The sequence below is a fragment of the Dendrobates tinctorius genome, unplaced genomic scaffold (genome assembly GCF_039654945.1).
Source record: "Dendrobates tinctorius isolate UK_male_01 unplaced genomic scaffold, ASM3965494v1 ptg000199l, whole genome shotgun sequence".
NCBI classification, from domain to species: domain Eukaryota; kingdom Metazoa; phylum Chordata; class Amphibia; order Anura; family Dendrobatidae; genus Dendrobates; species Dendrobates tinctorius.
In genome coordinates this window covers 2,503,566-2,524,793 of record NW_027361866.1, presented here as the reverse complement: position 1 = coordinate 2,524,793, position 21,228 = coordinate 2,503,566, and the positions used below count along the sequence as shown (strand labels likewise).

The window sequence follows — 21,228 nt, the reverse complement described above, 5'->3', positions numbered from 1 at the left end:
CACGAATAAACGCAAGTTTTATCGAACAAATTTTACCACTATCTTTAAGAACAATATGTCATCAAAAAAACACTTCTATTTTTAAAGCATTTACTTTTGCAACATTTTATACATATCTGCCAAAAACTTTTGCTCAGTGCTGTACATACTGTATTGTATATATCTCACAAACAGGCCTAAGAAACCTTATCCAGGTCTACTCACCGCAGTTCAGTGCAGTTTGTCCACCCATCCCCAGAATGATGCCATCTGGTCGCTCTGCTTTAATAACTTCTGTGACAAATTGTGGTGTGATGGGTAAGAAATAGACGGTGTCGGCCTGCTTGATGCCCACCTCATTAGTCTGGACAGAGGCGATGTTGGGGTTCATGAGCACTGTTTTCACACTCTCTTCCTATTGATCATACAGGAGGTCAATATTAGAAGTAGTATAACTTAATAGAACAATGGCAACCTATAACAGCAGATATGGCCTAGATTTCACATAAAGAGGGCTACATTCCTCTATGAATAACATGGGTGAAGAAGAAATTATTTTCAAAAGTGTGGAGGGAAATAAATACCAATATGGTACCTGGATTCTAATAATATGTGACCTGAAATCTGTACCCAACTACTTACTGCAAGTGTGTAAAGCTGACCTAGGCCTGTTGACCATCATTGTCCATGGAGATCATGCATTACTGAGGTCTGAAACAGCTCTATGCGAGTTGGAATAAATACAGTAGCTCTATACTTAATGGATGTTTCTGTTGTATAGAGCAGAGCCATTAAATTGTCGACAAGGGAGATATAAATAACTAGCATAGCTCCATCATTTTAGTCTTGGAATATGTGATTGAAAAGACACCATGCAAATACATACCATTGTAAGAATGTAGTGGGGCGTTTCAGTCTTAAAGGGGATCTGCCAGCAGCATTTCACACACCAAACTATTAATATGTTCATGTAGCTCTTTCAAAGGCAATTTCCGCAAAACCTACACATGGCCGGTCCATTTGTTTATTACTGAGAAATCAGTGTTTGAATTGATATCTAAATTAGGTTGAAGAACTATGGTAGAGCTGAAACCTCTGTCATTCCAGCTCTATTCCATGCCCAGCATCACCCCTTACTGCTTGTCTGATGCCTCCTTTGCCTGAAGTCACATAGCAAAGAGGCTGCCAGTCAAGCAGGAAGAGGTCGTGCTGGGTGTGGAATAGAGCTGGAGTGACAGAGGACTCAGATCTACAATTCTGATATCTCAGTAGCCGAGGAAAGGACTGGCCATGTAAAGGTATTACTGGAATTGTCTTTGAAAGAACTACATTCACATATAAATAGTTTGAGGGGTGAAATCCTGCTGACAGATTCCCTTTAAGGAAGCTATGTCAACCAGCTATTCTCCAGTTTAGAATGTCAGTATAATCCTCAAATTAAAAAGAACACTTATTGAATATATCTGAAATATAAGAGCTCATGAATCTAAGGGTACCGTTACACTTAAAGATGCACCAGCGATCCCGACAATGATACGACCTTGTCAGGATCGCTGGTGCATCTGTGGCGCCCCTGAAGGTTCAGTCACCACAGAGGTACTGCACCTCCTCCTGAGGTGTGGTAGCCCACCATTCAGGTAAGGTGTAGACAACTGACCACGCTCCAACACCTGCATCCCACACAACACAGTAGTGTAGCAAAGCACCCTTTGGTGGCTCCATGCTTGGAACACGAAGCGCGCTGGGAGGCGGGGGGAGTTTAGTTAGCATCAAAAGAGCGGGAAGAGTTTAGGATTTAGTCAGTCTGACAGAATCAGAGGAAGAGTGAAGATCCCCTGAGTGGGATGGATGAAGGAAGTGCTGCAGCCGACCTCAGTGACCTGGGTCCGCTGGCACAGGAAAGGAACATTGATAGAAAGCCTCACTCTCTCCATAAGAAAGAAGGATTAGTATGTAACGTAAGGAGAGGAGGACTAAGGATCAGGGTTAGAGTAGAACCCTTCCCAAGTTCACAGCGCAAGGCCGGGGTCCGGTCCCCGAGGTTGTATGGATACTAATGGTCCTGCAGCAGACACTGGAGGAATAGAAGTTGTCACCACTTTATTCCCACACAAGACTTGGGGGCACAACAGCAACGAGAGTGAGCTAGGACTTAGTAGCAAGGAGTCCCCGAAGCAGGATACAGCTGTCTGCCGTACAAGTAGAGTTCATAGGAACATCTGACAGGAGGAACTCCAGTGTAACTCAGTACTGTGAGTACTTCACTATAGGTGCAAAAGGGAGACGTTCAGAAAAGGCACATATGTTGGCGGAGCGTTGGAACGGAGTACTTCATCTTGCCTGGAAGTTGGCTGAGCTTCTGACCCGGAGGACATGGCACGGATGCGGGCATTTGTACATGCAACAGGCTGTAAGTAAAGCTTTGGAACTACATACCCTGGTGTCCTCCGCTTATTCCTGCGCCAACACACCCAGCACTGCTACATCTTGGTGCCTAACACTGTGCCACCTACGTCTCTCCCCTATCTCTTCATCTACACTGCCCTGGGACTACTGCCCTACCTGTGGAGGGCCACACCATCATTGCTGCACCTCACCATCTGTCCCAGAGGATCTGTCTGCAGCGTCGGCTTAACATCTTCATTGCCGAACACCACAGGTGGCGTCACGAATCATCCACTCATAAACTTTAATCATCATCCACACACTCAACATTCCCCTTTTACAATGGATTCCCAGGGCCACGGACCGGGTCACAGCTAACATGACATCTCCCATTGAAACCAACGGGCCCAGCTCCGAGTACCCCGCCGCCCTGGGTGCGAGGGTGATCCATTTTTGGTGTCATGAACAGGATGACGAAGCCCGGTGCCACCGGGTTCAGTGTGCCTGAATTTATTGGACTTAAACATTGCTGAGAATGTGCAGAATAACCAAATTAATAGACTGTAAAATGGACTCTCAAAATGGCCGCCGGCACAGTGAAGAAGGGCGTGACAACATGGGTGGTCCAAAGAAAAGACTGCGAACTGTCCTGGGCCTCCCCTGCCTGAACTTCTATGCAACTGCAACATGGCCCACCCCCCGAGGGGATCGGATACTGGCTTGGTATGGAGGAGTAGGAAGAAGACGCCACCCTCGGAAGGAGGAGCGAGATCCGGCAGTTGGAAAAGAGGCCAGGAAAGAAGACTGCCTGGAGAGCGTCGTGACGGAGGAAGGACGAAGGCCAGGAGAATGCAATGGAGAGAAACCATTTGCTCCCAGGCAGCCCCTGCGGGGCATACTGCCGCTGCGATACCATCTGCAGTGAACACCTCCACCTCCAAACCCATGCTGCCACTGGATGCGGCCTGCCAGGAGAAGGTATATGAGAGTCCCGAGCAAGCAGTAGAGCAGGGGCTGAGGCCCTGCTCGGCCACAGCGCAGCTGCACAGGTCTATCCCAGAGGCCGTGACAGGCACCGATCCAGCAACAGCTTCGACCCAGCTGCCGGCCGCTCATCAGACAGCCCTGGAGGTTGCGGCTGCCATCATCCACCCTCCTGTACCCGTGCAGGAGCCTGAACGTCACCGGGAATCACCAGGTAGGATCACTGCTCCAGCCATGATCCTGGTACTAGGGACTGCTCCCATGAACAGAAATGGGCCCGTGAATGCTTGGATATCGAGTGGCAGCACCCAAATTGCGCTGTGCCAGCAGCAACCAGCAGCAGCACTGTTAACGGTGGTACCACCTGAAACTGAGGAACAACATCCACTGGTACCAGCTGCAACTCCTACAGAATCACTGGCAGCAGAGATATCACCAGCAGCAGCTGAAGTGCTACCCCCACAGGCAGCAGTTACTCCTGTTGCCATTCCATCTACACAGGCAGATACCAACCTCACTCTTTGGGAGAAGGAATACCTGCAATTTGTGGACAGTCAGCAGGAAGAGGATGCCCTTCAGTTCTCCCCTGGAAGCAGCACAAGCAACCCGCTTCCACCACCCCAGGAGGAGAACACCACTAGAGAAACAATCCCCAAATAACTAAACTGTTACCCAGGAGGGTATAGGCACTGTTATGCCTTCTTCATTTTGTTCATCATGTTGTTTTTCTTTGATTCCAGTTTTTTTCAAGTTTGCCTAGTTGCATTTTCAGCCCTTTTATACTTGAACTGCAGAGATCATGGACAATGAGTGATCCAGAACTGTCCTGTATATAGTTGCACCTCTTAAGGTGCCCTCTCTTGGTTTTACATAGGTCTTTTATGGATAAGGACTACCTCACCTGGAACGTTGCTCCAACCCAAGGACACTACAAGAAATCCCAGCTGGGAGCGGTGTCCAGCACTAATAAGAATTATTGAAGTTTTCATGTGAAGTATTTTATAATGTGCCTTATGAAAGTATTAATAGTTAGAGAACAGCTTTTATATAGAATTTAATTGATAGTAATAACTATTAGGAATGTTTTAATAAAGAGATGAAGGATATTTCGACATAGATAGTTAAAATGTTTGTAACGTTCAAGAGTGAGTGCCTCCCATATTGGGAAGTTTAGATAAGCATTGTTCATTAAGCATTCAAACTTTTTTTTGTATGTTCCTTATTTGTTTCATCTTTGTTTCACTTGCAGCCCGCGGACGTGCTGTGTTTAGCGGGGGGTATGTGGCGCCCCTGAGGGTTCAGTCGCCACAGAGGTACTGCACCTCCTCCTGAGGTGTGGTACCCCACCATTCAGGTAAGGTGGAGACACCTGACCACGCTCCAACACCTGCATCCCACACAACACAGTAGTGTAGCAAAGCACCCTTTGGTGGCTCCCTGCTTGGAACATGAAGCATGCTGGGAGGCAGGTGGAGTTTAGTTAGCATCAAAAGAGCGGGAAGAGTGTAGGATTTAGTCAGTCTGACAGAGTCAGAGGAAGAGTGAAGATCCCCTGAGTGGGATGGATGAAGGAAGTGCTGCAGCCGACTTCAGTGACCTGGGTCCGCTGGCACAGGAAAGGAACATTGATAGAAAGCCTCACTCTCTCCATAAGAAAGAAGAATTAGTATGGAACGTAAGGAGAAGAGGACTAAGGATCAGGGTTAGAGTAGAACCCTTCCCAAGTTCACAGTGCAAGGCCGGGGTCTGGTCCCCGAGGTTGTATGGATACTAATGGTCCTGCAGCAGACACTGGAGGAATAGAAGTTGTCACCACTTTATTCCCACACAAGACTTGGGAGCACAGCAGCAACGAGAGTGAGCTGGGACTTAGTAGCAAGGAGTCCCTGAAGCAGGCTACAGCTGTCTGCCGTACAAGTAGAGTTCATAGGAACATCTGACAGAAGGAACTCCAGTGTAACTCAGGACTGTGAGTACATCACTATAGGCGCAAAAGGGAGATGCTCAGAAAAGGCACATATGTTGGCGGAGCGTTGGAACGGAGTACTTCATCTTGCCTGGAAGTTGGCTGAGCTTCTGACCCGGAGGACACGGCACGGATGCGGGCATTTGTACAAGCAACAGACTGTGAGTAAAGCGTTGGAACTACATACCCTGGTGTCCTCCGCTTATTCCTGCGCCAACACACCCAGCACTGCTACATCTTGGTGCCTAACACTGTGCCACCCACATCTCTCCCCTATCTCTTCATCTACACTGCCCTGGGACTACTGCCCTACCTGTGGAGGGCCACACCATCATTGCTGCACCTCACCATCTGTCCGAGAGGATCTGTCTGCAGCGTCGGCTTAACATCTTCATTGCCGAACACCACAGGTGGCGTCATGAATCATCCACTCATAAACTTTAATCATCATCCACACACTCAACATTCCCCTTTTACAATGGACGCCCAGGGCCACGGACCGGGTCACAGCTACCGTGATATCTCCCATTGAAACCAACGGGCCCAGCTCCGAGTACCCCGCCGCCCTGGGTGCGAGGGCGATCCACATCACTACATGATCGCTGGTGAGCTGCCAAACAGGCAGCTTCACTAGTGATCAGCACCAGCGAGGACGCTGGTGAGATCGCTGTGGCGTCACAAAATCAGCGATCTCGCTAGCGAGATCGCTGTGTGTGACGGGGCCTTAAGAGTATTTCATCTCTGTCCTTCCAGCCAGATTGACAGCTGCAGCTTGTACTGAGCAGTGAGAGATCTCAGAAACAGCATCGAGGAAAAGCACTGAGGAGCTATAAATCTGGCAAGGTGAGCAGAGATTAACTTTGTCATTTTAGAAAGGATTAAATAGCCATGGATTTACATAGCAACTACATCTGGTCTAGTAGGTCTAATAATATATTCCCTTTTCATTGTGAAATGTAGTGCAAGATCCATTTTATGATGAAATAAGTAGAAAAACTTATAAAGAAATTAAGCACAAGCAGTGACCTAACTTGAAGTTTGTGGGCCCCAACGGAAAATCTCACAAATATCATGGAGATTAAATAGCATTGGTCTTCTCATATGGGCCGAAGGGACCTTTTTTGTCACCCTAGGCTCTGGGTCTGCCCCTACACCTACTATAGTCACACACCTGAAAAGAAGATTTGTTACTATGCTGTACAAGATGGAAACTAAAGTACTTCCCTTACCTTCATAGCTTTGACAGCCTGAGATCCAGAATAATCAAATTCTCCTGCTTGTCCAATAGACAGACCTCCAGAACCCAAGATGAGGACTTTAGATACCTACAAGCCAGAAAATGGAAAATAAACAGCATGACATTAAAAAGTGCTTTAATGTTCACACCGAGACACTGTAGTTAATTAAGAAGCCTTTAATTCAGAATAGATTGAAATATGATTTCTTGTAATGATGCCCAATTCATAAAAGTTTAAATAGCAAGAAATGAAAATTGAAGATAACTCAGGCATGTAATGATTTTACTAAAACGTATTATTTCTGGCGGTGATATTGTATAGAGATGCATTTTTTTCCCCTACCTCAATTCTTTTAGACTGCAGAGCAGGTTTGGGCATTACAGATGCCAGGGTGGTGCCTTTACCCTTCTTTATCATTGACAGGAAGACATCAAACAGGAACTGAAACCATGAGAGAGACAGTTCTGAGCATACAAGTCTATTGCATATTACGTGTAGTAACTAATATCCAAGTTCAGGTTATTGTTCAGTTATCAATTACTACTATACCTCTGTGTCAACAGGTCCAGGATTGGCTTCTGGGTGGAATTGGGCAGTAAAGATCGGCTTGGTCTCATGCATGATGCCCTGTAACATGAGAGATAAATTTAAAATTCTTACCAAATTCCTACAAATTCCTACTAATAAACATTATAGACTTTTAAACATTGCTCACTTCATTACTCTGGTCATTTATGTTCACAAAGAGTGGTTTCCAGCCGGCAGGTAGAGATTTGCTGTCTACCCCATAAGCATGATTCTGAGCAGTGATGAATGCCTGTCCATTCATTGTGTTCATAACAGGCTGATTCTGTCCTCTGAAAAGTAGAGATATAGTTCACATACAGTTAGCACATAATAAAACCCCTCTACCCCAACACATCAGATTCTTGTCTACCATGGAAACCTTCAAAAAGAACCTGAAGACCCACCTCTTCCGACAAGCCTACAACCTGCAGTGATCCTCAGTCTACTGAACCACCGCACGACCAGCTCTACCCTCTCCCAGTGTATCCTCACCCATCCCCTGTAGACTGTGAGCCCTTAGGGGCAGGGTCCTCTCCCCTTCTGTGCTTGTGTGTGTCTTGTATTGCTCACGTTTGTTGTACTTGTCTATATTTGCCACTTTTCACATGTAAAGCAGCATAGAATAAATGGCGCTATAAAAATATATGATAATAATAATAATAATAATAAAAGAATAAATAATATATAGTGCTGAAATACTCCACAGTACATTACATTTTAGTGAGTACAAGTAATGAAATAATTCAGACAGTAGGGAAACTCACAAAAGCTTACAAGCTATGAAGAAGTAGGGGTGAAAGAGAAGTTAAAGACCCCAATCCACATAAATAGTTTTTACCAGAATTTTGGCGTACAGATCCTAGACAATTTTAAGACTTTGGGCATTGTTACACCACCCAGTTACCCCAAATTTTACAAAAGTGTCTGGAGGTGGGGCAAGATGGGATGGGGCAGAAACTGCCTGGCAGTTGTAAAATTCGCCACATTCTTAAGAGGTGCACTCCTCTTAATAAATTTGGAAGATCTTGTTCCGGTGCTGCTTTCATTAAGACTGATGTACAGGGGGGCAAGAGGTGCTAACTTTGTAAGAGGGTTCAGTTATCTTAAACGTACAAAGTGGTACTGGCCATTAAGCCAGTTGTAAACTAGTAACTGTGTAGACACAGATATAAAAAGCATTTCAGCACACGGGTATGGAGGTTACTGTCAGGCAAAGAATCAGATTTTAGGGAATAATGTAGAAGGGGGGTTGTATTGTTTAATGTAAATTTAGAAAAAATAAATAATGGAATGTGATGAAACAGATATGTTTTAGGGCATGTTAAAAGCGTGGATGTTGGCTAGTAACCTGTCTGGGGTAGCGCATTCCAGAGAAATTGTGCAGCTCAAAAATAGTCTGGGAGGCAGAAAAGGAAAGTTCAGATTATGGAGGGTGCTTCATAGATAAAGAGAAATGATGGTGAGTTACAGTACTAGAGATGATAATGAATCATAGCGACAATAAGAGTTTTGCTGTTAATACAATCAGAAAAGGGCAGATTCTCATATATTGTGTGTATTCTATATTAAATTCATATGTTTGGTTTAATTTCTTTGCAACATGACAAAGAGGAAACATTCTGTTTTGATAAGTATTATGACGACTTTTCTTCCATTCTGTAAATTTTCATCCCATTGTTAACAAACTTCCTACCTGTTAGCCATCGGCAACCTGTAGGTCTTGCCACCAGCTGCCAATGCGGCAATCTCATTCCCCATACAGATACCAAACACTGGTTCAGTGCGGTCACTATTGAAGACCTAGAGAAACAGAAGACCATTAACTACCTATTAAACATTTGTTATATGGTAGATTGGTTTATTGAGGGTTTCTGTGCTATGCAAAATATTCACTAACCTTCCTCAGATTTTGTATTAGAGGCTGGGCCAATTCTGGGTTTCCAGGTCCACTTGTAAGTAAGAGACCGTCATATTCCATTTTTGTGAAGTCATGATTCCAAGGTACTAGATTTACCTCTGCTCCTCTCTGAGGTCAGAAAATAAAATTTACATTGTTTTTGAGTTCAGATTTTTTATTTCTTGTGCTTTTCAGAGACACAACGCATTTTTCTAAATATAGACTTAAGGGGAACTTGCCAGCTGCAAAAATTGGGTATTTTGCCACAAGGTTTGCTGTGTCTATGAAAACTCCTGTGGTTAATTTCCACCTTTAGGATGGTTGCATGGCAAGATAACAATTATATATTTAAAGTGAACCTGTCAGCTTGAAAAATGCAATTTATCTTCAGATATAGTGCTATCTATAGGTAAATAGTGCTTAAATCATGTCTGGCAGCCTTACTGAAAGCATGGCTACAAGGAGAAAATGAAGTAATGTTCTCCCTGCAGCTACTCTTTTCCAGTCATTGGGGCGGTGCAGAGGGATACAGCATAGTGAGTGCACTGTGATCACTTCCCGGCACATTCACTGTCATCCTGCTCTGCAGAATATACTGTATGCAGAGCGAACTGTCAGTCAGGAAGCAGGGGGAGTAATTACAATACGTTCACTGTATAGTAAGCAGTGACTGTCACCTGCACCACCCCTATCACTGGAAGCAATCGGCTGCAGGGAGAATATTATATCTTCATTTTCTCCCTGCAGCTGTGTTCCAGTAAGCTTGCCTGGCATGATTTAACCACTATTTACCTGCAGATTACCAATATATCAGCAGGTGAATAGCATTTTGTAGATAACAGGTTTCCCTTGAATATATTATTGTTATTTTACCACATAATTAAACCAAAGGATACAGTCAGCCTTACAAATCGGACCAAAATCGGAATGTAATGCACGAAATGTCGAGCTTGGCTCAAGAGAGCCACTGACCAGTCCGGACACTGCATTTAGATCTCAGTCTGATTTATATGGCCATCTTACTGTGCCCTAAAAGCGGAGAGTAACCACAAATTAGTTTACTTATATAACACTGTGGGTTATAGTTAAATTAGTGACAAAATGTAGAATTGATGGAGAAAGTTTGAACTTGATGGACCTAGGTGCTTTTTTCAACCTATGTAAATATGCAATAATATGTACAGGTCATCACTGAGGCTTTTCCACTGAGCAGGGTACAATCTTGGGGGCTGATTCATTAAGATTCAATAATTCATTGCGTATGCTAGTCCTAATGTTTGGCTTGCTGGAGTACGATGCACCAAATTCATTAAGAGGTGAACTTGTCATAGGTATGCACCTACATGTGCCGCGCCAGAAAGGCTACTCCAGGCAGGGACTGGAGTAACATTTCTGGTGTAATAAACACTGGCACTTTCACTGAATTTGATAAGCGGGCGTAATCACACAATGTCTCGTCTCCTTTCCAGCTCCACCCATTTTGGCAGAGCTGCTTAAAACTGGCGTGAAAAAGGCAAAAGTTGCAACATTTTTAGGGCAAATACATATTCTTGCTACGTTTTACTGTGTTTGATGTAAATTTTCCTGTGCCTTACCTTTACCAGCTGACGGATGATGTTGTGTTTTACTCCACAGTCCACGGCTACAATTCTAACAGGATTTCCTTTGCCATATACTTTCACCTCCTGAAATGGATTGCAAGAAAATGATTTTGTAAAGTAATCCCCTTCTCATCTGTGGTTGAGTTTTGCTTTCTCTAGATTGCTGTACACACTTATAACCTATCACAAAGCTGACAGGTGCATCTACAGTACTTCACATAACTAGTGAGTGTAGAGCTGTCTCTTCCACTAAAGCCTTTAAATTGTCTTAAATGTTAATCTTTACAGACCAGGTGTGTGTTTGTCTCACCATGAATATAAAGTATTCTCTTTAACTAACAGGGATGAGTGACTATTTTTCTGAATTATAATTTCTCAATTACATAGTTAAAAAGAATACTTTATTGATACATGTAAGTTTACTTTTCCAAAACTTTCGTTGTAGAGAAAGAGAAAAAGCAGGATGGCACTCACCGTTCATGTGAATCAAATCACTTTATTTCACATACACAAGGCATCGGCATAGGCACGGGAGCAATGTGCTGGAAGACGGACAACAGCCGTTTCGCACTCAATACGCTTCAACAGGTCCTATTGAAGTGTATTGAGTGCGAAACGGCTGTTGTCCGTCTTCCAGCACATTGCTCCCGTGCCTATGCCGATGCCTTGTGTATGTGAAATAAAGTGATTTGATTCACATGAACGGTGAGTGCCATCCTGCTTTTTCTCTTTCTCCACAACGAAATGTTCTGTTTTTTCAATATGGGATTGAGCACCCATTCCAAGTGCGATTAAGGTGTTTTTTATTAATGTGAAAAATATATGTGCAGACATTCAGGGTATTTTTTTACACAATGGTGCCGGATATCTATTTTCTCAATTTGTGGACAGTTTTCCAAAACTTTACTGAACAGAGGTAAGATGAATTCTGTGCACAAGTTGGTCAATTCGTAATGTCATCAACATTTCACATAATTGGATCTTGACATTCTCTCTCATAGATCATAATTTATTTGCCCTCTTTTACACTTTCCCTATCACTAGTGCCCCTGACTGGTAAAAAAATGTAATGTAAAACCCCAAATTTTGCAGACCTTCTGATCATCACTTGATTGCTGTGAGTTATGGAGCTAAAAGTCTCAGATGTCAGCTATTAGGGGTGAAACACAGCTACTTCTGAAGACACCTACGTGATGTATATTTAAAGAAATTCTCAAAGAATATAATAAAATTGCCCTTATCACATTATTCAAACAGCATTCTGTCCTAGCCACATATTAGAACAGGCTGCAGTCTAAAGAAGAACATCTTCTGAGACCTGTCTCTCAACTGACTCCTTATGACTGATTGAGAATGAATAAAAATACTTTGCACTCTTTCAGCCATGAGAAGACATGTGGTATTTCTTCTCCTGTCAAGGACTTCTCCATCTCCTCACTGTTATGTGTGCTTACGGTACTTCTTCTGTCAGTAGAGACACTGGTCTCTTAACATGTGTTTTTCTTGACATGTGACAAGGATGGGCTGCTGTTTGAATTATGTGATGGGGTAATTTTATTACATTCTTGGAGAACCCTTTAAATTAGTATGTACACCCTCCAGATCAGAAACTACACTTTTCAGGGCAGCACGGTGGCTTAGTTGATTTCCTACAGATGCTCTGGTTTCTTCCCACATTCTGAAGACATACCGATAGAGAATTTAAATTGCGAACCCTGATGATGATGTCTGTTAGGTGTTGTGGAATTAATGACTCTGTATAACTAAAAAAATAAAGTTTCCATAACAGTAGGAAATCCTTCCTCAGGAATCCCCTGAATAATGTTTATTTTAATGGGACATTTCATAAGCAGCTATTGTGATACTCCCATGTCATAACCTTACATGATGGCACAATAGCAAGTCTATGGTTGAATCAATGAAATGGATCACAACTAATTATATGGGCAAATGCTGGCATACAGCTAAAGAAGTTTTTTTTTAGATTTTATGACATTGTTTATTACATTTGTTTAACAATGTTTCATCTCATAGGTGCTCAAAATGTCTCCAATCAATGCTGCAACTTTTCTATACCTACTTTTGGCCACCATGTATAGTATGCACGGAGCATTATAGCCAACACTGTAAACTTGGACTTTGTACCAGCAGCAGAAATTTTCTCTTGATTTTCTCATTTGCGCTCAATAATAATTGGTTAATGATTGAAATGTGTATTCAATTTCAGAAAAGTCTTTAACAAGATCTTTGAAGAATGTTTTGTCTTCGATAGCTATTCAACATCACTTAATCCAGCTAAAACGGGTTTGGGACCTCTACTACATAGAACATCTACTAGTAGCATCTAATAAGCTCCTACATCAGCGCTCATCTCCGAAGTCATTCTCAGTCTATTTTATTGGTGGGAACTGAGTGTTAATGAAGGAGGCAGAAGCAGATGTTAGGAAATCAATTTTTGGCTCTAGCTGAAAAGAAATGTACCTCACGCTGGTTCATATTAAGCGGCTGTTTATCACTGAAGCAGACAGATTACTGTGTTCACTAATTATTGCCAATGGTAAATTTCATTATTGTCAACTTTATTTTACGAGATGGCTTTTAAAGCCTTCAAATTGGAGTTATGAAATATTCCTCCTGTTGTGTCCCAGATCATCTGGAAATGTGTCAGATTCTTAACTTATTCTGACAGCTAAACTCCCTAATAGACCATTAAATTACATGACCTGGCACTTTTATTAGGGGGATGGTAACATAGAGATAATTGGATGGACAGCCTTCAAGAAAACCCAACACAAGTAAATACAAAGCATTAGCGGCATCATTGGGGAATATATTACAGGATCATACATTTAATTGGATTTTTCGTGTCTTTTTATGATGACTTATATGGATAACGAGTTGGCCATTAGCTATTCATTGCTTGCCTTGTAACTTTATGAATAGTATACTTTAAGGTCAAACCAGCGTATATTCTCTCATCTGAATCGATTATGCTAATTACACTCTGATCAGAGTTTGATCAGGGCGTGATCATAGTGTCATCTGATTCTCTCGGATAGGGACAAGATGGAGGAAAACATTTCTCCATCGTCTCCATTTTGTCAGTCAGTGGAAATCGCACTTCACTCAGATGTCATCCAACATCCGAGTGTGGTCCGAATGTGGTCCATCAGGCATGATGTGACTTTTTCCTCAGGCCGGCTTGGTCCAAGAAAAAAATGTTGGACTTCTGCATGGGACCATAGAATAACTTTGGCCCTTAGCCTGTGTTCACACATTGCGGCCACTGTGCATTTTTTTTGCTGCAATCATGATAAAACCATCAACACTTAGCCACAATTTCAAACATCGTGGCATAGATTCTTTTTTTGCCTCAGTTGCAGCAAGAGTAACACATCTCCCTAACACATCTACCATGTTAGCCAGTAACACTATGCCTGATGAAGAGACTTGAGTAGTTTCAAAAGCTTGCAGTTTGTTACCATCTTTTCAGTTAACCATTAAAAGGTCTCAACCAATGAGGACTCTCAAATCTAAATATTTTTCTTAAGAATTCAGACATTTAGTAATTTCTGTAACCCTGAGAAGGCTTATTGCTTGATAAATTTGGATACAATTTCATTATGAAATGGTTTAATAGACTAAAAAGCGGTGATTTCAAAGCTGTTGCTATGATTACTTAGACTGGATTCAGATGAGTACATGAAAAATTATACATTTCGCTTTTCTTTTTTTTTTCCAGATGATTTTTTTTATCCCATCTCTATGTCCATTTTTAATCTGTCACCTGTATGTGAATGTATGACATCCTTTTTTTACATCACCGACTAAAATATAATATAAGGTCTTATTCACCTTCCACCTTTTTACAAATGATCCGTTAAAAACGTATGATATCAGTTCGGCATCTGTTTGTTTAATAAACCCGCTGAGTTCTTTGAGTGGGTCTCTTCTGAAAAAGGATTAGAGACTGGTACAGATTGCATCTTGTCAGTGTCACACAGTGACTGTACGCGATTAGGAAAAGGGGACCTGAACCGTTCCCAGGACTGGAGCCCTAATTATCCCTGCTCCCAAAGGTACCTCTAAAGGTGAGGAGCATTACTGTTCTCTTCTTATTCCCTATGCTGTCTCCTCACTCTCCCCCAGGAGGCCTGAGGCAGAAATGCTAGTGTATTAACACTTAAGACAGATAGGGGTGACAGAAAGGATCAAACATACAAAAATACTCACCAAAGTTATAAAGGTATATAGGGAGGGATAGGAATGTGACAACCAAATGGGAATAGTACAATGATGAAAGCATACACCCAAAAACAATCTCCAGTAGCAACAATGATCTCTGATTCAGCAAATCATCTACAATGAGCTAGGAAGCAAAGCTTTCACTGGCAAGGAAAAGAAGGTCTGACCAGATTTTATAGGGAGAGGAAATGACCAGGTTAGGAACAACTGTAAGATGCAGCTGCAAGTTTCTAATCAGCAAAGAAAGGCTAAATGAAAGGTCTGCAATTCACAATATGTACTGAATTTCTTACCCCAGATCTCCCAGGAGGGCGTGACCAGCTCATGACAGTCACATGGACTTTGTACTACAAATCTATACACAGGCTTACATTAAGTCCATGTGCTAGCTATAAAAATATAGTCTGAATATGCTCTTATTTGTATTCCCCACTGAAGGCTAATGATCAAACAAAGGACACCTCTCCATTATGTGCATGCACAGGAGCCTTCTCTCTATGCACAGCGTGTAACATACACCCTATTTGCAGGGCACTGAGGAGGAATGCAAGTGAGTAGAAACAGGAACAAGACAGACACAAAACCAGTGTATTTAATCTATTTACTGACTAATTTAGTTGGTCAAGGTGACAGCGTCTCTTTAAGGCTAAGGCTACATCACAATTCCACATGGCAATATTACATCTAAGGATTTCAGATAATGTTGCATTGCACATAGAGTGTTCGACTTTATGTGACTGCAGACTTCTGAATTTGTTCAGCCTGTGCTCCGGACACTGTCAGGATACTCTCATCTGACCACAAGCAAGGCCGGCGTTAGGGACAGGCAGACTAGGCATCTGCCTAGAGACCCTGCAACTCCAGGGGCCCCCAGCCACTGGAGTGCCTCTAACAGTGACACACCACGTGGCCACTATGGGGCCTGTGATTCAGGGGAGCCCAGAGACAGCACCGCCCCCCACATCATAGATGCTGATAGAGTTGAAAGCAATGATGGAGGAGAGAGCTTCAGATGATGCTCCCTCTCCCATCTGTCCCCCTATGCCTCTGATGCAGTGGGCATACGATGATGTCACTTCACGCGCCAGGCTGTGCCAGCAGTGGAGCTGATGAGACGTGCTGCAGAAGCCAGAGCAGCGGGGGGACAAGGAGGAGAGGCAAGTATTGTATTTATTTATTTTTTTAATACTGCAGGACTGTAGAGCTGCATTATACTGTGTGTGTACTTGAGATGTATGTGGATACTCTATGACATCATATGTTTTGCCGACTTTCATCCAATATGTTTGGGGCTTTATAGTTCTCTAACATGTTATAGTGAGACTTCCGATACATAAATATGAATATTACAACCATATCTGATATTGCATTGGAATCAGTGGGACCCATGTGCATTGCTATTCAATTGATTTTAATGCAAGACCCCCTGCCATGGCTCGAAGGGTCAAAAATGTCTGCGATACAAAATTGTGGTAGCGCACAATGGTATTTCCATTCTAAAGATTACCACATAATAGCTCTTGGCATTCCAGATTCATTTTTAATCATGAAGGTATCCTTTAAAGTGCTTATATTTGTAAGATCTATTTGTTAATGTTGGTTTTATTTAAAGGGGTAGTCTAAGCAAAAAATTGTACCACCTCCCCCACACATCATAAAGCTGTATGACTGGAGGAAGAAGGAGTGACTGCGAATGAACACTGCCACTTCTCTGGGGCACTACTGAAGAAGCTCAGAACTGATGATCAGTGAGGGTCTCGGCAGCAAGTCTCCCGCCAATCTCACATTGATCACCTATATAAGCTATAAGGGTGAGTGCACACGCTGCGGATTCTGCTGCAGGTTTTTTCCCGCGGAAACGCAGGTAAAACTGCAGGTAAAGTGACCTGCGGTTTTGCTGCGGTTTGGCCTGCGGTTTTCCCCTGCGGTTTCACACCTCTACTATGTTAAAGGTGTGAAACCGCAGCAGAATCCGCAGAAACAATTGACATGCTGCGGAAAAAAAAACGCAGCTTTTCCGCAGGTAAAAAACCGCAGCGTGAGCACTGCGGTTTTGAAAACCCATAGGCTAACATGGTAAAGTACCATGTCTGCGGAACTGCTGCAGTTCTGCAGGGCCAAAACCGCAGCAAAACCGCAGCAAAACCGCAGCGTGTGCACATACCCTAAGTGTTTTAGGCTATGATTCCCCCCAAAGTTGCTGTGACAGAGGTGAATTTGTAAGGGTGCGTTCCCATCGTGTTCCGGCACACATTTGGTGGCCCCGTCGGGGCTTATGTCTGAACTTTTCAAAATGGGGTTCGGATGTATGCGCTGACAGGGCCGTCATTTTCAAGCTTGTACGCCTACTGGAGGCGGATACTCAGATATAGTAGGCATATACGCCCCCGAAAATGATGAGTGCATGTTCATCTGTTGGAGCATAAGTCTGAATCCCATTTTGCTGGGGCTTCAGTAGAAATCCCTGACGGGGCCACTGAACGGGTGCAGAACACAATATGTAACAACCCTAAGTGTGGAAAGAAGAGCTTGTCATTTGGCATAACTCATTGTGAAGTGATAGCGGTTAGATACATGAATTTACTGCACAACTATATAAACTATATTACATCTCTGCTATTTTATCAGTGGCCCCAGAGGGTTCTCAAAGAACAGATGTTCTATTTTCTCACCTTAGTTGATACTTCTGCAATAAGGTTCCTTTTGTTGGGGTCAGTAAACTCCACTGGTTTTCCCTCAAATTCGATTTTACCTAATACATTGCCCTGGATAAAGAAAAAAAAATCAGTTATTATTCTGGTATTCTATGGTGCCACCATGGATAGCTCAGATTAAAGGATATGGACACCTTCCGATTTACTTAAATGCGGGAATTTTGGGCTAAAAATCATTTTTACAATTGGGTGCCAAAGATGTTGCACTATTTGCCTTCTATAGCTTCTGTGTTGTACTGTTAATTGCTTGCTGAAGAATGAGTTAACTAGTGGTCAGTCAGTGAGCTTGTTCTCTGTTTAATGAGCTTTTCTCAGCTGATTGATGATCACAGTTCAGCTTTCTTTTGATGTTTTCTGTGATCAAAAATCTGCTGTGACGAGCTCAGTAAACACAGATATGAGCTCACTGACAGATCCTTAGCTCCTCTCATTCTACAGCCAGCAATGTGCAGAATAACAAACAGCACTAAAAGGCCAAAAGGTGCACATTTTTAATGAAGCCAATCACAAAAATGAATCCATGTGCAGGTGTCCAGGAAAGAAACAGTAATGAGGTTTTGGAGTTTGAACCATTTTCAGGTTCAGTATTAATAATCTCAGGATCCCCCCTTATTTAAGAGGGCTACAAAAGTATCCTGCTCTGGAGGGTGGCCCAGATCTATGCACTACATGATCGATCCATTGACATGAATTAGTGCCATATAAGGCTATGTCCTCCCGCCGCCAGAGCAAAATATCCAACGTCCATTCCCCATCACATAATAATTGATCACTGGGGATTTCAACAGCGCGACGTGTGATCAACCGATCATTGTTCCAAGCAGACATTCTGTTATCCTTACCTTATCCCGAATCTTTTTTGCTAACATTCTGGTATCAATTCCACACAGTGCAGGAACCTATGTAGGGAGAAGACACATCACGTCATGTTCAAGAGCATACGGCAATCCTCATATGTAATGTCCCCTGTACGTCAGATCCAATGTCATCACTAAGCAGATATTTAGAACATCAGGGAAGACTTTCTAGTCACCTGCCTCCTCCGAACACCTAAAATGTGCATATATTAAAGGAGCTATGTTTTCTCAAAAGGACCATGTATTAGACACAGCAATATGCAGTCCGGGGCTGTTCTCTGTGATGATGATGATGATTGATGATTGACGATGATGATAATGATGATGATTATGATGATGATAATTATTATAACTATTGCAAATGTTATTAATAATAATATTACTAATGATGATGATTATGATGATGATAATTATTATTATTATAACTATTGCAAATGTTATTATTAATAATAATAATAATAATAATTATTATTATTATTATTATTCTCTTTATTTTATAGTGGCAGCATATTCTGCAGCACTGCACTTCACAATTCAGATGGGAATATTATTAATATATATTTTTACTATTATTATTATTGCTAAATTAGACACATAATTCTTTCTAATGTAATACAGTAATTAAAAACATATTTATTTTGTATACATGGCTTTTATGTCATACAATTTCAAATAAGCATGTGGTGCGTACAAGTATATACTGCATGGGTATTGTATATACTGATAGGCCGGGGTCACACTGCATTATGGCAGTCCGTTAGACGGACTGGGCTACACCGCGGCATAACGCTGTGTAACGCAGACCATTAATGCTGCCATTAACCCCCATTGTCGGGCGCATTCTGTGACGGACCCTCGGATGCAGGCTGCAGCGTCTGAGGCTCCGTCACCGCTAGCGAAGATGAAGCATCTGCTCTAGCGACATAGCATAGAGCGATTGCGTTATGCTATATAGCGTTAACGCAGCCCGTCAATGCTATGCGCTGAAGGGGCTGCCTAACGCAGTATGAACCTGGCCTTATTACAAATCATGCTGCTTAGTAAAAGATGTCCACTAGATGGCGATATTGTACAGTTGACTGCTCATTTTCCTATTTCCATCGATCCTGTCCTTGTGTTTTGGATAATCTTCTGGCTTCAGCATATAAAGCACATTGAATGTATGTATATATATATATATATATATATATATATATATCTTCATAAATAAGCCAAAGATCATACAAAACGCAATAAAATAAAAAATAATCTTTGTGCAGCTATCAAACAGTTCCAATCTAAGGTCTCATCGATACGAACATTTTGCATGAATGTACATGTTCCTCACGGATAGTCTATGGCGCTGTCTGTGGGAATAGAGGTAAAAAAGTAGTTAAAACCAAAATAAAAGTGCTAGTAAGATACAAAAATGAATCAGCGTGTTTTTGATCCAGTACTTGGTTGAACCAGAGGAAGATCCAAGTACTAGTTCAAGAACGCATTCATTCATTTTAATATTTTACTACCACTCTAATTTTGTTTTTAACGACCTTAAATAAATCTAGAGGTCTCACCTCTACCTGTACAGACAGCGCCATAGACTAGGCTTTTTCTGATTGACATTTATTGTTCCGGACCCATCCGGTGTTCTGTAAGGAGTGGCAGAAGTCTCACGTTGCTATGCTAGTCTGCATGGCTCATGAGGTGAGAATTTTTTTATATATTTGACTAAGGGCTGGTGCAGTCGACTGTGTTTTCGGTCGAAGAGCGATCCAACAAAACATCGGATTGCATCCAGACCAAACTTATTTTATGGGACTGTGCACATGTCCGACTGTTTCCTTGGATGGAGTCTGCCAGAAGAAAAAAATTGCAGGACGTGCAATTTTCATCTGATATTCGGACTGCAGCTGGACAGGCAAAACAATGGGTCCGTGGAAATCATCGGGCTGCACTTAGATGACATCTGAGCGAAGTCTGATTATCATGGACTGAGAGAATGGAGAAGATGAAGAATTATTTTTTTACTATCTTCTCCTCATCCGAGAAAATCGGAGCACGCCATGATCAGTCATTTGCATAGTCAACCGATTCTCTCATATGAGAGAAAATACAGGCACACAGGAAAAGCCCGACACACTGACCAAATACTGATGACACTCGGATTCATAATGCTGTTGAAAATTGGCCCATTATTTTGCATATGGGAAAAGTCACTGCCAACTGAACGACCCTTCAGGCTATGTTCACACTGGGCGTTTTTTCTGCGTTTTTTTCTGCAGCAAAACCTGCTCTCTCATCAGGATAGAAGCTGCAGAAAAAAGCGGGTTTTGCTTGTTTTTTCTTGAGTTTCTGGCATGCTACGTTTGTGTCTTGTGCATGCTGATAAAATTTAGTGCAAAAAAAAATCCATTTAATCAGGTTTCAGGATTTGGCACAAAAAAACCACTGCAAAACCTGATACCTGTTTTTTTTATTGGTGCGGATTTTCAGCGTTTTTTCACCATCTATTACTTTCAATATTGAAAAACGCTGGAAAAAAAGCAAAAAAAAAAAACGCAGAAATAAGTGACATGCTCTATGTCCAGAATAACATTCAAAGCAAAAAATCCTGATGACGCAAAAAACAATGTGTGTGCGTGAGAATTCTGAAATCTCATAGGCTTTGCTGGTGCTGTAAAACGCAACTGAAAATTTACATTAAAAAAGCAGCAAAAAACGCCCAGTGTGAACATAGCATAAATGTGTTTCTGTATCTGTACTACCTAGTCATCCTGTGATTACGTGAACCCTATGCTGATCTCACTCATTATCGT

The 21,228-nt window shown here is 42.2% G+C and overlaps 1 protein-coding gene across 1 annotated transcript in view; it reads right to left on the bottom strand.

Moving 5' to 3' along the window:
• CPS1 (carbamoyl-phosphate synthase 1) overlaps nt 1-21,228 on the bottom strand; it is an 86,674-nt gene that overhangs the window by 55,574 nt on the left and 9,872 nt on the right. The window contains exons 5-14 of the mRNA XM_073553208.1: nt 18,419-18,475; nt 17,535-17,627; nt 10,612-10,701; nt 9,017-9,145; nt 8,813-8,919; nt 7,268-7,409; nt 7,102-7,179; nt 6,895-6,993; nt 6,544-6,639; nt 205-394 (exon numbers count right to left, since the gene is read on the bottom strand). Coding sequence (XP_073409309.1) covers nt 205-394; nt 6,544-6,639; nt 6,895-6,993; nt 7,102-7,179; nt 7,268-7,409; nt 8,813-8,919; nt 9,017-9,145; nt 10,612-10,701; nt 17,535-17,627; nt 18,419-18,475 — 1,081 coding nt within the window. The remainder of the gene's footprint in view (nt 1-204; nt 395-6,543; nt 6,640-6,894; nt 6,994-7,101; nt 7,180-7,267; nt 7,410-8,812; nt 8,920-9,016; nt 9,146-10,611; nt 10,702-17,534; nt 17,628-18,418; nt 18,476-21,228) is intronic.